This window comes from Myotis myotis, unplaced genomic scaffold, assembly GCF_014108235.1.
Source record: "Myotis myotis isolate mMyoMyo1 unplaced genomic scaffold, mMyoMyo1.p scaffold_m19_p_13, whole genome shotgun sequence".
Classification (NCBI taxonomy): Eukaryota; Metazoa; Chordata; class Mammalia; order Chiroptera; family Vespertilionidae; genus Myotis; species Myotis myotis.
The window spans coordinates 33,615,438-33,638,222 of record NW_023416317.1 but is presented as its reverse complement, the minus strand read 5'-3'; the positions used below and the strand labels follow the sequence as shown (position 1 = coordinate 33,638,222).

The 22,785-nt window shown below is 36.6% G+C and overlaps 1 protein-coding gene and 1 pseudogene across 3 annotated transcripts in view; both read left to right on the top strand.

Moving 5' to 3' along the window:
- ATP2C1 (ATPase secretory pathway Ca2+ transporting 1) overlaps positions 1 to 22,785 on the top strand; it is a 123,807-nt gene that overhangs the window by 61,634 nt on the left and 39,388 nt on the right. For all 3 annotated transcript variants that reach the window (XM_036332631.1, XM_036332632.1, XM_036332633.1), the window contains exons 8-16: positions 8,585 to 8,740; positions 9,506 to 9,574; positions 10,788 to 10,863; positions 12,477 to 12,543; positions 14,006 to 14,130; positions 15,949 to 16,046; positions 18,281 to 18,376; positions 18,962 to 19,051; positions 21,271 to 21,375. In XM_036332631.1, coding sequence (XP_036188524.1) covers positions 8,585 to 8,740; positions 9,506 to 9,574; positions 10,788 to 10,863; positions 12,477 to 12,543; positions 14,006 to 14,130; positions 15,949 to 16,046; positions 18,281 to 18,376; positions 18,962 to 19,051; positions 21,271 to 21,375 — 882 coding nt within the window. The remainder of the gene's footprint in view (positions 1 to 8,584; positions 8,741 to 9,505; positions 9,575 to 10,787; positions 10,864 to 12,476; positions 12,544 to 14,005; positions 14,131 to 15,948; positions 16,047 to 18,280; positions 18,377 to 18,961; positions 19,052 to 21,270; positions 21,376 to 22,785) is intronic.
- On the top strand, positions 11,073 to 11,223 carry LOC118668709 (annotated as a pseudogene).

The window sequence follows — 22,785 nt, the reverse complement described above, 5'->3', positions numbered from 1 at the left end:
ATTCGCGCACAGGTGGGTCCAGCCGGCCCACCCTGATGGGGGCCCATCAAGCCGGGCTGGCAGGGGGGAAGGGCCGAGGGTGATTGGCCAGCCAGCTCCACCCCCGATTGGTGTGAGGGGGGCAATCGGGGATGGGGACGGCCATGGAGAGGGGCTGTGGGCAGTTGGCTGCCCAGCCCCACCCCCTGATCAGGGTGTTGGGGGCTGATCAGGGGCCAGATCAGGCTGGTTGGCTGCCGCAGTGCCACCGGTTGTTCTGGTCATTCCGCCCTTCCAGTTGCTGGGCTTTTATATATATAGATGGAGCATGTGAATTTAGCAAGCCACTTAGTACTTTAAGGCCTCAGATTGTCACTGTGGTAGAGTTGCCCTAGGCCAGTGATGGCGAACCTTTTGAGCTGGGCGTGTCAGCATTTTGAAAAACCCTAACTTAACTCTGGTGCCGTGTCACATATAGAAATTTTTTTGATATTTGCAACCATAGTAAAACAAAGACTTATATTTTTGATATTTATTTTATATATTTAAATGCCATTTAACAAAGAAAAATCAACTGAAAAAATGAGTTCGTGTGTCACCTCTGACACGTGTGTCATAGGTTCGCCATCACTGCCCTAGGCAATGCATGCTAACTTTTCATGTACATAGGAATCATTTGGGTTTTATTTTGGCATGTCTGGGGTGGGGCTGAGATTTTGCTTTTTTTCCTTTCAATCCTCACCCAAGAATATTTTCCATTTGTTTTAGAGTGAGAGAGGGAAAGAGAGAGAGAGGCTGAGAGAAATGTTGATGTGAGAGAGAAACATCAATCAGTACCCCGACTGGGGATCGAACCCACAATCTAGGCATGTGCCCTGCCAGATATCGCACCCACAGTCATTTTGGTGTACAGGATGGCAGTCAACCAACTGAGCCATTCGCTGGGCAGATTTTGATTTTTAACTAGCTTTTACTTCATGCCAAAAGTGCTGGTCCATTTACCACATATAAAAAGATTTAGTAAAAAGGTTTATTGAAATAATCATATTCTAAATAGTTTACACATTTAAAATGTACTATTGAGTGGTTTTCAGTATATACAGAGTTGTGCAACCATCAACACAGTCTAACTGTAGAACATTCTCATCGCTCTCAAAAGAAAACCCTTACCTTTAGCAGTCACTGCATTCTCCCCCCTTGTCCCAGAGCCTGGCAGCTACTAATCTCCTTGCTCTGTCTCTATACATGTGCCTCTTCTAGACATTTCAGATAATTTGGTATTATACATTATGTAGTCTTTGTGTCTGGTTTCCTTCGATTAACATAATTTTTTTAAGGTCATTCATGTTGTAGCATGTATCAGTATTTTATCACAAAACAGTATTCCATTGTAGGGATATGACATACAATTATAAATTCATTTATATTTAACATGATTACTGATAGTGAAGGACTTTTTTCTGACATTTTGCTCTTTGTTTTCTATGTATATTTTTTTATGTTCCTCAATTCTTCCACTGCTCTTTTTGTCTGCATTTGATTTTTTTAAGTGAACTTTAATTCTCCTCATTTCCTTTATTTGTACATTGTTTACTTATTTTCTTAATGGTTACAATGGGTATTATAATTAACATTCTAAATTTATAATAGTGCATTTTGAATTGATATTAACTTTGCTTCAATAGAATACAAAAACTTTGCTTCTATATAGCTCACTTTCTTTTACCACCTTTGTGCTGTTGTCTCAAATTATATCTTTATACCTTGTGTGTTTATTAACATAGATTTGGTGTTTTATATATTTGTCTTTTAAATCAGATTGGAAAAATAGAGGAGTTTAAAAACTTAAAATACACTAATGCTGGCATTTATATTTACCTATATAGTTACCTTTACTGGAATTCTTTATTCATGTGGCTTTGAGTTACTTTCTACTCTCATTTCAGCTTAAAGAACTCTGTTTTAGAATTTTTTGTGGGGCTTTCTACTAGTGACAAATTCTTTTAGCTTTTGTTTAAATGGAATATATTTAATTTTTTCTTAATTTTTAAAAGATAGTTTTGCTAGATATAGTATACTCTTTGATATGTTTTTTTCTTTCAGCACTTTAAATATATCATCTAGAGGTCCTCATTTCCATGGTTTCTGATAAGAAACGGGCTGCTAATCTTATTGAGGATTCCTTGTACATGATGAGTTGCTTTATCTTTGCTGTTTTCAAGATTCTTTTTCTTTCAATAGTTTGATTATGTCTCTCAATGTAGATGACTTTGATTTATCCTCTTTGGAGTTTACTGAGCCTCTTTAATGTATAGATCCATGTCTTTCATTAAATTTGAGAATCTCTTTAAATATTTATTCTGCCCATTTCTATTTTTTTCTTTTGGGGCTTCCCTAATGCTTATATTGGTGTTCCATGGTGTCCCACAGGCACCTTAGTCTCTGTTCATTTTTCTTCGTTTTCTTTTTCTCTCTATCCTTCAGAGTGGTTAATGTCAATTGTTCTGTGTTTAGGTTTGCTCATTCCCCCCTACTCCCCTTGTTCAGATCTGTTGTTGAACTTTTCTATTTTACTTACCAGAATCAAGATATCTGTTTCCTTTTTATAATTTCTTTCTCTTTATTGATATTCTCTTTTTGTTTACTACTTGCTTTCCTGATTTCATTTAGTTCTTCTACATTTAGTTCATTGAGTATGATTAAGACAGTTGGTTCAAAGTCTTTCTAGACCTGGCTGGGTGGCTCAGTTAGTTGGAGCATTGACCTTTAAACAGAAAGGTTGCGGGTTCAATTCCTGGTCAAGGCAAATACTTAGGTTGTGGGAACCCCAGTCGGGATACCTTTGGCAACTGATTGATGTTCCTCTCTCACATTGATGTTTTTCTCGCTCTAAAGCAAAACAAAACAAAAACAATGAAAACATATCCTCAGGTGAGGAAAATAAATAAAATAAATATCTTTCTATTAAGTCCAAGTCTGGTCTTCCTCAGGGACAATTTCTGTCCATTTATTTTTTTACTATGAATGGGCCATAGATTTCTGCTTCTTTGTATTCCTTGTAATTTTTGTAGAAAACTGGGTATTTTTAATATTATCTATAATAATAAATGTGTAATATGCTAATTAGACTGGACAGCCGAACAGCAGAACGATCATCCAGACGACCTTTCGGACAGAGCTGGGGCTGTGAGGGCCAACTCCCCTTGCACGAATTTCGTTCATTGGACCTCTAGTGATATAATTCTGATCATCAGATTCTCCCCTTTCTTATAGTTTGTTGTTGTTTTTGTTTTTTAAATATATTTTATTGATTTTCTACAGAGAGGAAGGGATAGGAATAGAGAGTTAGAAACATCAATGAGAGAGAAACATCGATCAGCTGCCTCCTGCACGCCCCGCACTGGGGATGTGCCCGCAACCAAGGTACATGCCCTTGACCGGAATTGAACCCGGGACCCCTCAGTCCGCAGGCCGACGCTCTATCCACTGAGCCAAACCGGTGCTGGCTGTTTGTTGTTTTTTTTTATTGTTGAGGGCTGCAGTGGTCCAGTTTGTTTGGTGACTTTTCCAAATTATATTTTGCAAAGGCTGTATTTCTTTTAGTGTGTGGGCAATGAAGTTTCTGTTTTATTATCCCAGCAGTCAACCATATCTGTCTGGAGCCCAAAAGGAAAAGAAAAATAGAGCCACTCTTCTGGTCTTTGCAGCTTGTCTCTGAGCCGGGGCACTTCTTCAACATTGAGCTAGACTGCCTACTGTGTCTTCAAGACCTTCCATTTCCTGCCTGTTCCAAACCCAGAAGTGCAAATCTAGGGTCCTCTCAGGTCTTTTCTGAGCATGCGTCTGGTCTTGGGCATACGTTTTGCACTCTGGTTTCTATGGTGTATGTAGCGGCCCTTCCAAGCCCTTATTTCCATAAGAAACTTCTACTGTAGCTTCTTACTTCCCAGTCTTTTAGGCGTGTCTGCTGTTTTCTCTCTTTTCTGTTCTTTGCCTGCTAGTGTATGTTCTTAATCTTTTAGTAGATGCTCAGAAAGCTACTCTAGGGTGGATGGGGTTGTGAAATAAAGGTTTAACTTCTGCATCAGTTCCTTAGGGAACTGCCAGGCAGGTGAAAACACACAACTGTAGTATTTTAACAATAAGGCCTATATTAACCCCTTGACAACCAGTAAGCTACTCCAGGAAAATAAGCTTCTATCTGTACAACCAACAATTTGGGGAATGGGAGATAGTAGACAGGTAAACAAAAATTTCACAATGCTTTCATATTGAAATTGAGCCACCTTTTTTTTTTTTTTCCATTAAGCAATTCCCTGGTTGCTTCAAGTTTTTGATTCCAGATTTGATTCTGTCAGTTCTTGCCAGCTAATGATTGTTTTAGTGCAGCGGTTCTCAACCTGTGGGTCGCGACCCCTTTGGCTGTCAAACGACCCTTTCACAGGGGTCGCCTAAGACCATCCTGCATATCAGATATTTACATTACGATTAATAACAGTAGCAACATTATAGTTATGAAGTAGCAACGAAAATAATTTTATGGTTGGGTCACAACATGAGGAACTGTATTTAAAGGGCTAGAAGGTTGAGAACCACTGTTAGTGGAAGGACTAATTCTTTGAGTGTCCTGCTCCACTGTTTTCTTTAACATTATTCCTGAGTTGTAAGTTTTATATTAACTTCAATGTATTCTTTTGGTAGGTAAACTTGATAAATTGATTTATAGTATGTTGCTTCCCCTCTTACTGTGATTTGTCACTGAAACTTTGCTTTTTAAAGTTTCTGAATTATTAAACTTATGTACAGACTTGTAAAAAAGAGCAACTTTGGAAATGGAGATTTTAAATTAGTTGTTGAAAGAAATTGAGTAGAATGTTGAAAAAGCTGTATGATATGTTTATGGAATTTAGAAACATTCCTATTCTCTAAAAACTAATTGATATAACCATGATGTATATTTCTGTAACTATATTATTATTACAAAGCTCAGCAAGCCACTCCATACTAAGAGCACTGGGAGTGTTTGTTCTCTTGGATAGTATAATCTTGATCTCCACTTAGTGTTCTGTTGTCTTATTTTGATATTTCAGTGGTAAAACAGTGTGAGCTGAGGAATTCTATTCATGTTTATAATGCTGAAGAGAAATAACCTTTTTTCTCACTAAATCACTAGAATTTAAAAAGGCAACATGGGAGAGTTAGAAATAAGACTTAATTAGTGTCTTTATTTAAAATTCTCATTTCATGTTAGTAGGAAAGAAAACTGTTGCAAAAATAAATCCCTTTTTGAAATTTGGTTTCTTTTAATTCTTAATGAAATATCTTCAAAATCATTGTTAACTGAATGCTGGCCTTTGGATTACTGGCAGCGATTAAGTCGAATCTGTGTACTTACATCAGAAAGTTAGCAATTTATGCAAGCATTTATCATGGGATGAAGTCCATTTCATGTAGTCTTTTTAGTAGTTTGTAATACTTGCTTGACTCTGATTATTAATAAACTAGTGCATGTGAAGAATTTTTAATTACATTTTTGTTCATTTCAATAAATAATAAGAGGAATCTTATTTTTAAAAGCAAAAGTAAGAAATTTTATCATGGTCAGGTAGCTGCATATGAATATTTTGGAAGATTCTTTTCAGGAGGAAAAACTTCCTGATTTATTTTTAATTCTAGAGTAGAGAGGTGATTGACTTGGCAACATACAATATACCAAGATGTTCTTTAGTTTGATAACCTATTTGTAGCTTCTAATTATTCCATATCCTAATATATAAAAAGCCAGGGGTCGTCATGATAGAAACAACAGGACAGATGACCAAACAGCAGGCTGAGTGGGGCGACCAGGCTGGCGGGGTGGGGGGGCAGTTGGGGGCGACCAGGCCAGTGGGGGGGGGGCAGTGAGGGGTGACCAGGCCGGCGGGGGGGGGAGTTAGGGGTGACCAGGCCAGGGGGGGCAGTTAGGGGTGAGCAGGCCGGCAGAGGGGGGCAACCAGGCCGTCGGGGGGCAGTAAGGGGAGACCAGGCCAGTGGGGGGACACAGTGAGGGGTGACTAGACTGGCAGGGGGGTCGGTTAGGGGCAATCAGGCTGGCAGGCAGAGGCGGTTAGGGGGTGATCAAGCTGGCGGAGGAGGGGGGGGGCAGTTAGGAGCCAGCGGTCCCAGTTTGTGAGAGGGATGTCCCGGAGTGGAGAGGGTGCAGGCTGGGCTGAGGGGAGACCCCCCTCCCCCCTGCATGAATTTCATGCACCGGGCCTCTAGTTAACTATAATGAAAAGCAATCAACTTTGTCTTTCAGGAAACCTTTGTGACTGACATTTACTTTCTGCCTAATGTTTTATAAGAATAATCCTGAAGTTTTTCAACCGTTTTTATTCTGTAGGTGAATATGCAGATTGTGAATTATATATGCATTTCTATTTTTCTTTATATTCTGACTTTTAAGCTGCATTGTATCTTATTCACATCAGAGTGCCTGAGGAAGAATGAAGAGAAAGTGAAATATAATCAGTTTTCCTATTCATTAACTCCTGAAGGTTTAATGTTTAATCCAGCAATTTTCAACTGTTATGCCATAAGAATTTTTAAAACATGCAATATCTATTTAGTCAGGGGTACTGACCTCTCTTCCCTTATATTGTTAAATTAAAAAACGACAACAACCAACACAACAATAGCTGTCTGGTGTGAATGAATCAAAATTATACCTATTTTTTTTTTTGTCAGGCAAAAATGTAATATTTTTTGATGTGCCATAGAATTTTAGTAATTAGTTTACTAGTATGTGCTGAAATGAAAAAGGTTGAAAATTGTTGGTTTAAACTTGTGGCTAGAAGGTATGAAACTGGCTGGTTCTTTGATTTCATTTTATCCTATCTTTCTCTCATGAATAAATGAATAAATGACTGTACTATCCTCTCAGATTAATTAAATTGTGACCTTGTTAAACTGTAATAGGCTGCCTAATTTATTAAATACCACTCTTCTTTGAAATGAATTCCTTTTCCTTCAGAACTGCTTCTTGTGAAAACTCTAATCACCATTAAGAGAAAATAACTTGTAGCTTAGAAAATATTCTTGTTCAACAGACAGTTGAGATCTATGCAGTTTGCTAAGTTGGTTGTATGATTTAGACAAATTTTATTGATAATATAGCTTGGTCATTTGAGTTTTAAGAATTTGTAATTATATAGAAAAAAAAAGATAAGGATCCAAAGCCCCTGGTTCCTCCCCTTGAATTTGTACACTCAATAAGACTGATTGCTTTTGTGCTAAAAATGATATGCCTTTTTTTGTCTGCAGGAAAATCTGATTTGAACAAAAATTCTCACTCTCAAATGGTTATTACACTGCTAAGGCTGACACTTATGAGCTAGGTTACTGTTGGAGCCAATAAATCCATGCATTTCTTCTCTTTTTAAAAAGTCATTATTTTTTTACTCCTTGTCCCTATAGATAACCACCTAATGTTAGTATTTATTCTTATTTAAGATTTACATTTAAAGTAAAAAGTCTTCGGTGGGAAAGCACAAATTTTACCTTCCTCAGAGGAGTTCAATAGATGTATACATGTTTTGTTTGCTTTTAAATATTAGCACGTCTCTTTTCTAATTAAGAGCTCAGAAAATTAACATGAAGTTCTGATTTTTGTAACAAGCATTAAAGAGGAGATTGTTCAATAAAATAACCTTTCTGTTTGACTTTTTTAAGTCACAGAAATATATAACTTTAAAAATATATCTTTGCTTAATGTCTTCTAGAAGTAGTTCTAAAACTGGGGAGGAGAAATAATATGCAAATTGATCTGCTAAGTAATTGAAAGAAACTGGACTTAATCTGTCAACATTTGGTTTTTATGTCAATAGCTTACTATCTATGTGATATTGGGTGATTACTTAATCTTTTAAAGTGTCTATAAAATAGGGATAATAATAACAATAATAGTACTTGCCTTATTGGAATTGTTAGTAGCTAAGAAATTGTTAGTAGATTGAACTGCGTCCAGCACGGCCAGTGGTGAATCTGAGGAGGGGCAGTGAAGGATTAAAGAAAACAGACAAGAGAATATAGTTGGGGCCAGGTGGATCACTGCACCTGGATGAGGACACAGTGATACCAGGAAGAATTTCATGAAAACTGAGCCCAAATGATGAAATGATTTCTTTCTCAGTACCTTTTATACCTTTTATTCATACTTCTCATTCTGTTGTGGTTGGTTTTAATCTGCCAAACACATTTTCAGAACTTTAGGGCATGGCAAAATTAGGAAATAATATTTTATCATGAGAGTTGAGTTTTCACTAAAGATTAAGTCTCTGCTAAGTGTCTCTTTTTCTCTAGTTGTATTTTGAAATTTAGATTAGTCTTGCCTCATGATACAGCATTCTATTTTGCATGTCGGATTTTGTTGACAACTTAATTTTTAAATATGGTTGTACTTATTCATGTCTTCTACTTTAGAGTACTAGATATGATAAAAGACTAGGATAATTAATAGAAAAGGGGATATATGATGAAGAAGTGAGGGTACAACCTCTCGAGATGTTAAATGTAGCACAGATAGTCTTCATCTTTGAATGTAATGGAATGCTTTATGTTCCCCAAGTCTGTGGATCTTTCCATTGATGAGTCCAGCTTGACAGGAGAGACAACGCCTTGCTCTAAGTTGACAGCTCCTCAGCTGGCTGCGACTAATGGAGATCTTGCATCAAGAAGTAACATTGCCTTCATGGGAACACTGGTCAGATGTGGCAAAGCAAAGGTAATTTTTTTCTTGTTTTGAAAATAGCGATTCCTTTTTATTTTCAACCATTTTTTCATTTCTTTTTTGCTAATTTTATGTGAATCTTTAAAAAATGTGAGACAGAAACAACAGAATTAAACCTAACCCTTGGCAGCTATTTGGGAGGCTGAGGAGAAGCCCCTGAGGTATAATATCTGTCCACAGTTCTGCCATTATCTAATGCATCCTTTAAAGGCAGAGTCCTCAATAGTCCTCAGCACTTGTTTTTGTTTTTTTTGTTTTGTTTTGTTTTTTGTTGTTTTTTTTTTTAAGATAGAAATAGTGGCTCATAGATATGTTCATTACTGGTTAAATATAATTTGAGCTTATTTGATAGGGTACTGGCTGCATACTGTTCACCTACTAATTGATTACAAATATTTTGTTTCTGGAGTCTAATATTTCACAGATGTAGAAAGCATCATTCAGTAGCATTTGAGGGGACAAAGATATCCTACTTTAAATGTCTCTGTTGAGTATAAGATTCAAATTTCAGAAATATAAAAAATGGTCTTCAAAATTGAGTCAAAAGTAAATTTAATGAAAATTTTTTTCAAGGTTTGTATCACAAGGTATAAATAAATACTAATGATCTCTAGTAACATTTGCTAAGGGATCCTTGGATATGTATGTCATATCTTTACTGTAGGCAAGACTTTGGAAAAATGGGATGAAGGTTTTATTGTTATTGTTGAGGGAGGATTCCATCTGAATGTAAATATATTTTCCTGTTTTTTCCCTTAGGGTGTTGTCATTGGAACAGGAGAAAATTCTGAATTTGGAGAAGTTTTTAAAATGATGCAAGCAGAAGAAGTGAGTACTTTGTTAATGATGCATTCGTTTCAAATCTGACATTCTTCATTGTAAGTAAAGAAAAAAGAATATTGGTAGATTATTTTATGTATTATTGACAGTAAAATTTTATTCAGAATATCACTCAGTTGTCTATGCTTAAAAACATAATTGGAAAGCCTGTGATTAGAAGGGCTTGAATTGGCATTGTTTATATTCTAAAACATTTTTATACTTATTTTTTGTTTATAGGATAAAAAGGTTTTTAGCTTATTTATAGGGCGAAGTCTTTTGGAAATGAACTTTATCATATTACCTTTTTAAAAAAAATAATAGTTTACTGATTTTTAGAGAGAGAAAGGGAGAGGGAGAGAGAGGAACGTCGATGTGAGATCGCAACATTGATCAACTGCCTCCTGTACCCCCTCCACCCTCTCCTACCTGGAATAGAGCCTGCAACCTGGGCATGTGCTCTTGACCGGAAATAGAACTGGCAACCTCCTGGTGCAGGGACGATGCCCAACCAACTGAACCACACCAGCCAAAGCGATCATATTAATTTTAAAGATTACTAAATAGTATATTTGTACCTCAGAACATGTCTTCTACCAAAATTCCCAACTTTACATAATTCCAAGTAATGGGGGGAAAGATTCCAAAGTAAAATAATCTGGAAGATATTCTTGTTTAAGGATTTTGAAGATTAGTTCTTTTATTTAAAGTACTTTCTTATATATAAAAAAGAAGTTGCCTTCTACAAATATATTCTCTCTAGCTCATGTGGATTTCCCAGGTAACATGCTAAGACTCTAGTGTTCATGATGCAGTGTATAAACCATTCTAAGAAGCTTGGCAGTGAAAAGACCGCTAGAGAAGGGCATTAGCAGATCAAGGAACCAACAGAGTAGAAAGATTTGGGTTACAAGCATGTTTGTGGCTACAGAAAGGAGAAAGATGGGAAATGTAAGGGGCAATGATGGTAATGAAGTCCTGGAGAAGCTGATTGGAAGAATAGGTTTTTCCTCAAAAGAGAGGCATAGAGGGGAGCATGGACCTTTTCAGATAAACACATATTTCAGTTTCCTCAGTGAAGGGGGTCATATTTACCTTAAGGGAGAGTTGTATGTGTTAAGCACTAGCATGGGTATGTCAAGCACTTAACAAAGTCCATGGCACCTAGTGTATCTCACTGAGTTTAGCTAATTGTAGTTACGCACTTTTCCAATTTGTCAAGGCACCGAAAACCCCTCTGCAGAAGAGCATGGACCTCCTAGGAAAGCAACTTTCCTTTTACTCCTTTGGTATAATAGGTAAGAGAAGAGTGAGTATGTATCTCATATATTTACTTAGGTTTTTATTTTTTTTTAGTATGAAGGGGTAGTTTACATACATGCATACATACATACATTTATTCATTTAATTAATTTACTAATTTTTAGTTTTATTACTACTTTTTAAAAATTACAAAACTATCCCTTAGCATTGTTCTTTTCTACAAAGATGAAACAGAACTCTGTTTAGTTTTGTGCAGTGGCAGTATCGTAGCCAGTGAGGTTTATTTGAGGCACGATTATTGCTAATTGAAAAAAAAAAAACCCAAAAAAAACACACAACCAGAACAGTTTTTAATTCCTATAATTAAAGAGCATTTTTGTAAACAGTATTTTTTGTCTTCAATGAAATGTGATAGTATTGAATTATGGACTACTTTTTTTATTTCACTTATTCTGTCATAAACATCTTGTCATTAAATAGATGCTCATTAAAAAAATTTAAAATTTGTATAGTATCCATTGTGCATTCTGCCATCTTTGTTGTCATTAACTTAAAGGGGAATAAAAGACTTTTCATTATTTTCTTTCAGAATTCAATATTAGAATAACTGAACACTTTGTCATATGTGTATTGGTCCATTTTTATGACCTGCCAGTCTATTTCTTTGGCCCTTCTTTTGTTGTGGCTTGAGTCTCAGATTGGTAACAGCTCTTTGTAGAATTAGGATATCAGTTCTTTTTTATTTTAATGTTATGAAAATTTTTCTCCAGTTTTACTCACACACACACACATACAGGAACATATACACATACATATATGGTATAATTCATTGACCATAATTTATTTTTGTTAGGAGAGTATTTGGGATAGGATCTTAGAAGGTCATGATCTAGAGCATTATTTTGCAGTTCTAGAAAGATGAAGATAAACTTGTTTAAATATTTATATTGATCTAGAATACAATCTTGAAGTTGCTTTATTAAAACTCTGGTTATACTGTATTTTTCTTCATAAAAACAGCAGTGCACCTTTTGCACTCCTTTTTTTCAAAAACAAAGGTTAAAGCAGAGAATATGAAATCAGTTGTTTCACTTATGTTAGTTGATTTTTTATTTTTAAATACCATAAAAATATTAATTTTTAAATATTAAAGCAGTTTTAGATGTCTTAGATAAGATACATCATTCTTTGAGCCAAGTCCTAAATACTTCTTTGTTTGTAATACAAGGTTAATACGGATTGTATGCATATTGAGTTACCAGAAGTAAAGTTTCTGGGTTTATTGTTGCAAAGCTGATAATAAGTAGAAGACCTATATGTCTTATGTGACCTTTTCCCCCTTTATTGTATGAAAGTACTAGTACTATTTTTTTATACTGGGAGTTCTCAGATATTATGCTTTAAGGGATGGGTACTAGCAATGGCAACAAAAGGTAAAATGTGTGTACAGTATTTGTGTGCATGTGTGCATCACAGCATTAACTTTAATATCTCCCGCTTACTACATTTTTGTATAATCTTGTAATCACTTCCTAGTATACTTTCCCCTTTAATATCAAGGAGTATTTTGCTGCCCTCAGTTTCTATCCCTTCTATGCCTAAGTTATTTTATATACAAAAGAAAAATTGCTGTTTGATTCTGTTGCAGGTATCATCATGTTGGTTGGCTGGTTACTAGGAAAAGATATCCTGGAAATGTTTACTATTAGTGTAAGGTAAGTTCTAATGGTTATAAATGGAAGTCTCTTTTGCTCTTCTCATTTCTCTGGTAGGTATAGCATATGTTCCATTGTGGAGGTATTATATGAGCACATACAGTATAGTACCTCTACTTAAATAATTCGGAATTCATATATTGAAATGAATTAAAACAAACATATATAACAGTGGAGAAAACCTATATTAGTGTCTGGTATTATCAACCCATTATTGCAATTTCATATGTAAATAGAGTTAAGGATTGATAAATAAAAACTAGCAGCATGAAAAAGAAGGACCACATATAGAAACTGAATAATTAATTTTAATGCAAAAATGAAAAAAAAATCAAGAAATAGAAGAACAATTAAAAGTAAACAGCATTTGTACTTTCAGAGATTTGTGAAGAAACTGCATTCATGATAGATTACTATAGAAAAGTATACAGAACAAAAAAAGAACTTTTAGAAATTAAGATTATGATTGCTGAAATTAAAATTTCAATTTAAGGGGTGTAATGTACAGCTGAAAGGTCCCCCCAAAAAGTAGAGTATAAATTCCAAAACAGAAATGAGATAAAAGTGTCAAAGAGAATAATTCAATAACTACCATATTTAATAGAAGTTTCAAAAAGTGGTAAGAAGAAATTATATAAGAAATGATGCGTTAACATTTTCTCAATCTGAGGTGAAACATGAATCTTTATAGTTTGGAAGGATTCTCCAAATGCTCAGCAGGATGAAAAAAACTCCCAACTAAATTCAGTCATTGTGAAACAAAAGAAAAAAACAAGTCAGGTCATCTACGAAGGAAGTCTAATTAGACAAGTATCAGACTTCAAATTAGCAACTGCCATTCCCATCACATTTTTGCTTTATATGGATTTGCTAATTCTTGATATTTCATATAAATGGGAATGTGTCCTTTTGTGTCTGGCTTCTTTCACTTAACATGATGTTTTCAAGGTTAATCCATGTTGAGCATGTATCAGTAATTCATTCCTTTTTATGGATGAATAATACTCCATTGTATGGATATACCACAATTTCTCATTCACCAGTTGATGGACATTTGGGCTGTTTTCACCCTTTGGCTGTTGTGAATAGTGTTGCTGTGAACATTCATGGACAAGTTTTCTCTGAACATCTGTTATTGTTATCTATATTTGTAGATGAGGAAACTAAACTACAGAGCCAGAGAAATAATAGCTCAGGGCCACACAGGTAAAAATTGGTTAAGCTAGGGGTACAGATCTAAGCAATCTGATGTCAGAACTTATATTCTTTAACCACTGCTAACCTGACAACTAGTAGGTGTCCAGTAAATGTTCACTTTTCCTTTCTTGTGAGGCTATTTTTGGGTATTGACAGTATTAATTTTGCATTTCTTTAGCCACTCTTTTAAGTAACAGACAATTGATATTATTGTTGTGGTTACTATTTAACTTAAACTTTAATACTATATATACATTGGTTACAGTTTGGCTGTAGCAGCAATTCCTGAAGGTCTTCCCATTGTGGTCACAGTGACTCTAGCCCTTGGTGTTATGAGAATGGTGAAGAAAAGGGCCATTGTGAAAAAACTGCCTATAGTTGAAACTCTGAGTAAGTCTGTGGAAAGAGCTTGCTTATACAATGATGTGTTAGTTTACACTAAGAGTGAATTATCTTTGGGTTTTATAATTTTTGTCTTAGAGGTTTGCATTGTGGCAATGTGAGTATGGTTTTAGCAACCAAAAAGTAATTAAAAATGCGTATCCTTCAGGACAGGTAATTGTCAGAGAAATTTTTTTGCATCATGGAATGTTCTATTTCTTAAATCATGCTTTAAAAAAATCTATATAACAGATGAAACCTTGGAGTAAAATAAATAGAGTTTTTTGGCAGCTCAAGAAAGATAATTGATAGTTATAGATCCTAAAAGGTCATACTTAAGTAGAATTCATTGATAAGAACAGTAAATATACAAGTTACATTGCTATGATACAACTTTATATGCGATATGAAAACTGTGATAACTTTATATATGCTGTGAAACTTTTTTTTAAAATTTGGGAATCCAAGATTGTTGAATTTAAATTCTAGTTTGCATTTTATTATTGAAAAGGTAAAATACCTTCAAATACTGATTTAAAAAATTATGGGTTTATATTTAGGCACCCTTAAAACTTTCTAGAAAAATCTATAATAATAAAAGTAATATGCTAATTAGACCGACGACCTTCCAGATGAAGCTGGGACTATGAAGGAAGCCTGGGTCCTGGGTGCCTGCTGGAAGCCGGAGGGAAGCCTGGGTCCTGGGTGCCTGCCAGCGGCTGGAGAAAAGCCCGGGTCCCGGGTCCCAGGTCCCGGGTGCCAGAGGGAAGCCATGCTGGCAGCTGGGGGGAAGGAAGGCCTACTCTTGCACGAATTTTGTGCATTTGACCTCTAAGTGTATTATATAAAATTAGAGGCTCGGTGTACAAAATTCGTGCACAGCCCAGCCTGCACCCTCTTGTAGTCCAGGACCCCTTGGGGGATGTCTGACTTCCTAAATCAGCAGTCAGACATCCCCCTGAGGCCGGTCTCACGGCTGGTGAGCGCAGAGGCAGTGGCGGGAGCCTCTCCCGCCCTGTGGCAGCACTAAGGAGCAGGGAGCCAAGCAGTAAAGAGCAGCAAGCAGGCGGGCGGTAAGGAGTGAGGATTCCTGGTCTGCTAGAGGGATGCCCTCCTGCCGGCTTATACTCCTTACTGCTGGGCTAGCTGCTGCCTTTTTTTTAAAATATATTTTATTGATTTTTTTTTACAGAGAGGAAGGGAGAGGGATAGAAAGTTAGAAACATCAGTCAGCTGCCTCCTGCACACTCCCCACTGGGGATGTGCCCGCAACCAAGGTACATGCCCTTGAACGGAATCGAACTTGGGACCCTTGAGTCCACAGGCCGACACTCTATCCACTGCGCCAAACCGGTTAGTGCTCACTGCTTCTTAGCGCTGCCACAGAGGCAGGAGAAGCTCCCGCCACTGCTGCTGCTCTCGCCATCTGTGAGCCTAGCTTCTGACTGAGCTGCGCTCCCCCTGTGGGAGTGCACTGACCACCAGGGGGCAGTTCCGGCATTGAGCAAGCACCGGTCATTCTGGTCGTTCTGCTTTTATTATGTAGATTATTATATAAAGCTAATATTGAATAGCATTATGAAATTCAACTGTAAGTAAATAAGAAAAATTTCAACATTTATCAGTATCTAATTTTTAATTTTAATTTCAGAAACTACCTTACAGTGAAGCAAACATGATGAGAGTCAACAGTCTAAAATTATCAATGAGCTTGATTTGTACAAAATTCAGAGAAGCAGGGCAGGCTCCCATAATCTTGGATTTGTTGTCAATGTGACCTTGTATTTCTCCTTGACTTTTGGTGACCTGTAATGGTTTATTCTTTAGGTTGCTGTAATGTCATTTGCTCAGATAAAACTGGAACACTGACGAAGAATGAAATGACTGTTACTCACATTTTTACTTCAGATGGTCTGCATGCTGAGGTACTCTTATAGATTCTTTTAACAACAGTATTTCTTTGTTAAGAAACTTGGTATTTAACATTGTTAACTGTTCCAGAGTCTTAACTTCAAGATGGCTGTACTTTAGTCAGCAGCAGAACTTTCTCCTTCCCATGTGATTCTACCAAGTCTTAATCTTACTCCACTTATACAGTCCAAGAACTTTTAATCCTGCTTGACACCTCTCTTTTAATCACCTTTACATCCATTCATCACCAAACTTTTGATGTCCTTGCTCTATGTGCAGCTTGAGGGATTTTTAGAACCAAACTTTGAGTATGTCACTCTGTAATTTAAGATGCCTCAGTGGCTTTCCCTTGTGACCAAGATCCTGAAGTGTGGTCTCTCAAGGCCCTTCTTGTTATGACCATTATTTCCGTCTTTAATCTTATATATACCCCTTTGTTTTCTGTGTATCAAGCACACTGTTTTTATGGTTCTTTCAGTGGGACAAAATTACTGTTATATTAGAACCTTTGCTGCTGTTCTCACTGCTTAGGACTGTCTAATACCTCCTCATCTTTTGCACCTTAGTTTCATCCCCACTTCTTCAGAAAAGCTGACCAATCAGAAATAGCCCTATGTTACATGTTTTTTAAAATAAACTTCATACCTTCTAACCCTTAGGCCAGGTAATTTTTTTTGTCGCTGTTCTTATTGTACTATAAGTTGTAATAGTGTAAGAACTCTGTTGCCCAGTACAGGGCTTGACTCATAGCAGTAAATACTTGTTGAAAGAATAACTGAATAGATGAATTACATTATCTTAGGAATATACTGGCTGTCTTTTAAGTGCACATCAGTGTATGTGCATTGGTTATTTTTGAAGCTGGGTGAGGACAATTTGCAGTCTCATCTATTCTTGGCAGGAACATTTCTGCCTGGAATGTTCATTAACACTACTTATGATGGCTACAGTATTTTAAAATGCATTAACAACCAGTTCATCGAGCAAAGTAAGCATTAGACAAATGGACATCACTTGTCCATTTTACATAGGCCTTAAAATGAAACTATTGATATTTAGGGTTTTAGATTTTGTTAAGGGTACTCAATGCTATATTATTAAATGTACCTTTTCTAGATGACTCAGAGGGGTCATTGAGGTTATATGTGCTTATATGGTTCAGGTATGGAAGGTAGAGGATTTAAGTTTCTCTTTTGTTTTAAGCCCATAATTTCATATGTCAAGCATTAACCATGTGTAATTTCTCTCTAAACTGTCTTATTTTTGTGAAATTTAACTTTTGTTTGGCTTTGTTTGTTCTAGCCATATCGTGTAAATATATGGCTTGTCTCAATTTCTGATTTTTAAAACTGGTGTGTAATATGCTGTTACAGTAGTTTGGAAGTGCTAGGATAAATCACTTAATATCTCTGAGCCTGCATATTTGCAAAAAGAATTCTGCTTTTGTCTACATTATGTTTGTGATGAATGTTAGATTTGGAAATGGACTTGAATTCTTTGTATGTTGTAGTATGTTATTAATATAACTAGAGGCCTGGTGCATGAGATTTGTGCACTTGTGGGGGAGGGGAGTCCCTTAGCCCAGACTGCGCCCTCTCGCAGTCCGGGAGTCCTCGGGGGATGCCCAATTGCTGGCAGTTGGACATCCTTAGTGCTACTGTGGAGGCCAGAGAGGCTCCCGCCACCGTCGCTGTACTCGCCAGCTGTGAGCCTGGCTTCTGGCTGAGCAGCGCTCTTCCTCTGAAAGCGCACTGACCACTGGAGGGCAGCTCCTGTGTTGAGTGTCTGCCCCCTGGTGGTCAGTGCACATCATAGTGACCGGTCGTTCTGCCGTTCAGTCGAGTTGCATATTAGCCTTTTATTATATAGGATGTTTTATAAATTTAAGCTCACTTACATACAGTGATTTTCATGTTTTGTAGTATACTATACATAGAAACAATAAGATTATATTGATTATATTAACGATCATATTGTTTCTTCTTATGATATACTATACATTATTGTAATTAACTATTATACTTAATTATTAGTATTATTAACTAAAGGTTCATCATTGTGGCAGAAATGGGAATTTATAGTTCATTAACTAAATGCTTTTTAGACTAATTTACATGCTTTTTATGTATACATGCTAAGTGTCATGATGTATAAAATGAAATGAATATAACTCATCATAGATTTTGTTTTTCATAGGTATTGTCACTGTCTTCTGATTATATTACTGACCCTACTTTATGTTCCCCAGGTTACTGGAGTTGGCTACAATTCATTTGGAGAAGTGATTGTTGATGGTGATGTTGTTCATGGATTCTGTAACCCAGCTGTTAGCAGAATTGTTGAGGTAAACATTTATTCCCTGAGAAGGTGACTTTCTTTTTTAAAATATTTTTTTTTATTTTTATTGATTTTTTACAGAGAGGAAGGGAGAGAGACAGAGAGTTAGAAACATCGATGAGAGAGAAACATCGATCAGCTGCCTCCTGCACATCTCCCACTGGGGATGTGCCCGCAACCCAGGCACACGCCCCTGACCGGAATCGAACCCGGGACCCCTCAATCCGCAGGCCGACGCTCTATCCACTGAGCCAAACCGGTTTCGGCGACTTTCTTTTTGTTGTTGTTAATCCTCAGCATAGGATATTTTTTCAGTTAATTTTTAGAGTGAAAAGGGTAGGGGGAGAGAGGGAGAGAAACATTGATGTGAGAGAGACACATAGATTGGTTGCCACTCATATGCACCCCAACCAGGGGCAGGGGATCACATCTGCAACCCAGGTATGTGCCCTTGATCAGGAATCCAACCCATGACCCTCTGGTGGGTGGGCTGACACTCTACCATTGAGCAACACTGGTCTGGGCAGAAGATGACTTTCTTTATGACTTAGGACACAGTGAGGGGTTCATAGTTTATGTGTATTTCTCTTAGGCGGGCTGTGTGTGCAACGATGCTGTAATTAGAAATGACACTCTAATGGGGAAGCCAACAGAAGGAGCCTTAATTGCTCTTGCAATGAAGGTATGTATCTAATCTCTCTTCTTTGTCATATAAAATACCACCCTTATGAGAGAATGTGAGGCCATCAGTTTCAGTGTTACTGGTTTTAGGTACATTGTTTTTACTACCTTTTGGGAACCAGTTTTAGTCTTCCTGGAAATACAAAGCATAGAGCTTTTTCAGTATAATTTTATCCTTTAAATGCAAGAAACAGTGATGGATTTCTTCTAATGACATATTTCTGTTGTCTGGTTAGAGTGTTTTTGTGAAAAACTCTGTGTGTGTTACTTCTGATAAATACTGACTTTCAAATGAGTTAAGGCCAACACTCTAGTATTTCCATGTAAAATTACTAAGGATATCATGAGAAATCAGCTTTTTCTAGTTGACCCTTTCCCTTCATTATTTTTTTAAAATATATTTCTATTGATTTTTTTTTTTTTTTTTTTTTTTTTTAGAGAGGAAGGACAAAGGATAGAAAGATAGAAACATCATTGAGAGAGAAACATCATCGATCAGCTGCCTCCTGCACAACCCCTATTGGGGATCAAGCCCACAACCCGGGCATGTGCCCTAACCGGGAATTGAACCAGTGACCTCTTGGTTCCTGGGTTGACAACCACTGAGCCATACAGGCTGGGCCCCTTCATTATTTCTTAAAATGAGTCCAGAATTAGAATTTGTGTTAGGGAGATAAGGTGCTGTTTCAGTGACCCTTTTATCTATTTCAGTTGACCTCTTCTCCTAAGTCCTACATTTGATTAAATGAGAAATCTAAAAGTCTAATCTGTCACTCCCAAACAAAAATAAAATTTCTACTTTTAAGAGAAATTATAAAACTTTGAGATTTTGTGAAATAGAATATGCCTCTAAATGAGGTTACTTGAATCCAATATTGAAATGTTGGCTATTATAACACTTAATTTTAGAAAACAAAATAGATATTTTTAGAATATATGTTTCTTTAACAGACAGTAGCATTTCATTATCATTTGTTCTCTTTGTAACTAAAATAACATAGTATATAGCTTTATATAATAAAAGCCTAATATGCAAATTGTCTCCTCAACCGGGAATTTAACTGGGAGTTCGACCTGGGGGCAGGGCCGGCAGCGGCAGGCAGCCAGGGGAAGGGAAACACCCCAGCCTGCAGCCAGCAGCCTTTTGGGACCCTACCCGTGGACGAATTTCATGCACTGGGCCTCTAGTAGCTTTATAAAAGACATTCAAAAGTTGAATCTGTTAACAAGATTTACTATGTTATACTTAACTTTATCTCTTTGAGAGTTAAAGAATATGAAACTAGTTCCATATGGGTGGGGGATTCACATTGTAGATAGGACATTAATATTGATGTGCTCAGAACAAATAAAAGGCAGACCAAGATAGTAGATAGTTAAGTCCTAAACATAAGAACAGTGCCAATTCAGACTAGGGACCTGGGCTTTGAAGGATAGGAAGGGTTTAGATAGTAGGTAAGCTAGAAAAAGCACAAATAAAAGCATAGAGTAATAAGTAAGCATAGAATGGATTTTTGGCTTGTGAATTGGTTAACCTGGATGAAATGGAAGGAGTTTGAGTAACTCAGGGGATTGTTAAATAGACTATGTGGTCAGTTTCTGGAGGACTTTTGAAAGCTAGGAAGTAGTGTCTCAACATGTTTCAGTAGACAACAAAAAGTCAGCAAAAGCAATGAACTAGGTTTCAGAGTAGTTTAAAAAATATTTTTGAATATTTGGAGGAAAATGCAAAGGGTATTGGAGGGAAAACAGCTACATGACATTGGTAGTAGTCAGAATATCAGTGGTAGAGTGAGGGTATAAGGGAGTAGAATGGGAGCAACAGGTAAGATAAGAGTTGAATCCCTAAGGAGTGAAGAATTGAATCTGAAATTTCTATTCAGTATAAAAGTAAATGCTCAGTATTGGTTGAGTACTTTTTGTTGTCTCCTGATTCTATCCAGAATTGAGTCAGTAGAGGTTTTAATATAGTCAGTGTTGAAGACTTAGTCTATGTATAGTCCAGGTGTCTAAACACCCAGGCTTTCATGTTGAATATGTTTGCTGCTATTCAGAGAAATACGGTATATATAAATGGAATATTGCTGTTTTGTCACCGTTATTTGAAAAATAATCCATGTATCTCTAGCTAGCCTAACTGCAAGTTATGACTCTTGTTCATGTTAAAGGAAAAAATAGTCACATGCTGGTGAGAATTAACTTTCTTTTTGTGCTGTACAGATGGGTCTTGATGGAGTTCAACAGGATTATATCAGAAAAACTGAATATCCTTTTAGCTCTGAGCAAAAGTGGATGGCTGTTAAGTGTGTACACAGAACACAGCAGGTATCTTTCCATTTTCCATATAAAGAATACTTATTATATCTTGTTTAACATAGATGATTATTTTTTATTTTTTGTCCACCTTTAGATTTAAATAGTTATTGAGCATAACAAAGACCTGTTGTTTTAAAGTGTGTATATTCGTAGTATATATTATATTCATCCCTTGCTATTTTAGCCTTCTCTTTGACTTTGTGCCTCGATGTATCCAATTTTGCTGTGTGAGCAAACAACTTAAATGAATTAGAGCCTGTTGTCAGTTTCCTAGAGTTTGTGACATTAGATTCTTTCAACGTATATTTTGTCCTGATGATAGACTACTATAGATCTGCTGTTCTTTCACTGAAAGGATGTCTTTTCTTCAGAATGAACAAAACCATATTATTTTGTGAATCATGTGTATAATTCATGATAGTTGATCCAGCTTACAAACTGGCAAAATTACATGCACTGATATTTCAAGCTACTAGCTTGTGCCTGGGTGCTTTAGAAACTTTTACATAGTTGGTGTAATAAGAGTTCTACAATGCACAGTTTATCACTCATTATTGGTATATACCAGCTTAATGCTTAAACTTACTTTGCATATATATATATATATATATATATATATATATATATATATTTGTTATTTTTATATTTACTTTATTAGGAATTAATTGGTTATGTGTTTTCACCTGTGAACAAACATTTTGACACCAATTACACCTCTGTAGACAGGAGTGAGTGAGAGCATTTCCTCTCACGCAAAACAAGTAGGAAGCATGCTGTTTTTAAAAGAAAGGCCTAGTTGGCCAGCCTTGAATTTGTTAAATCTGTCAGGAACTCTGTTCATGCGGGAACAGAAAGATATCTGTCTAATCTTTAAAGGTACTTTTGTAAATTCTTGGGAAGCTCATATTTGGAAAGAAAACTATAAAAATAAAATGCCTGATATTTTAAACCTTATAAAGCTTTTAAAAATTGCCTAAGATAGATTTCACCTGATGTTCCTTGACCATCTGGTTATATAGCAAGAATATCCTATATAATAAAAGGCTAATATGCAAATTGTCCCTTCGACTGGGAGTTTGACCAGGGGGCGGGTCCAGCTAGCCAACTGCCCGCGGCCCCTCCCCCTGGCCAGCCCTGCCTTGCCCCTGATTGATCTCCCTATGCTGATCAGGGGCGGGGCCGGCCTGCCAACAGCCTGCGGTCCCCGCTCCCTAACCCCCCGGATGGCTCACCCCAATCGGCCCTGATCAGGCCTGGCTGGCCAGACCCCACCCTTGCTCGAATTTGTGCACTGGGCCTCTAATATATATATATATGAGTTTATTTGGAAGGTCTCCTTTTTTTTACATTTTGTATACTGTCACACAGTACTTCAAGATAATGTGGCTCATATAAAGTTTAATGATTTGACTTAAGAGG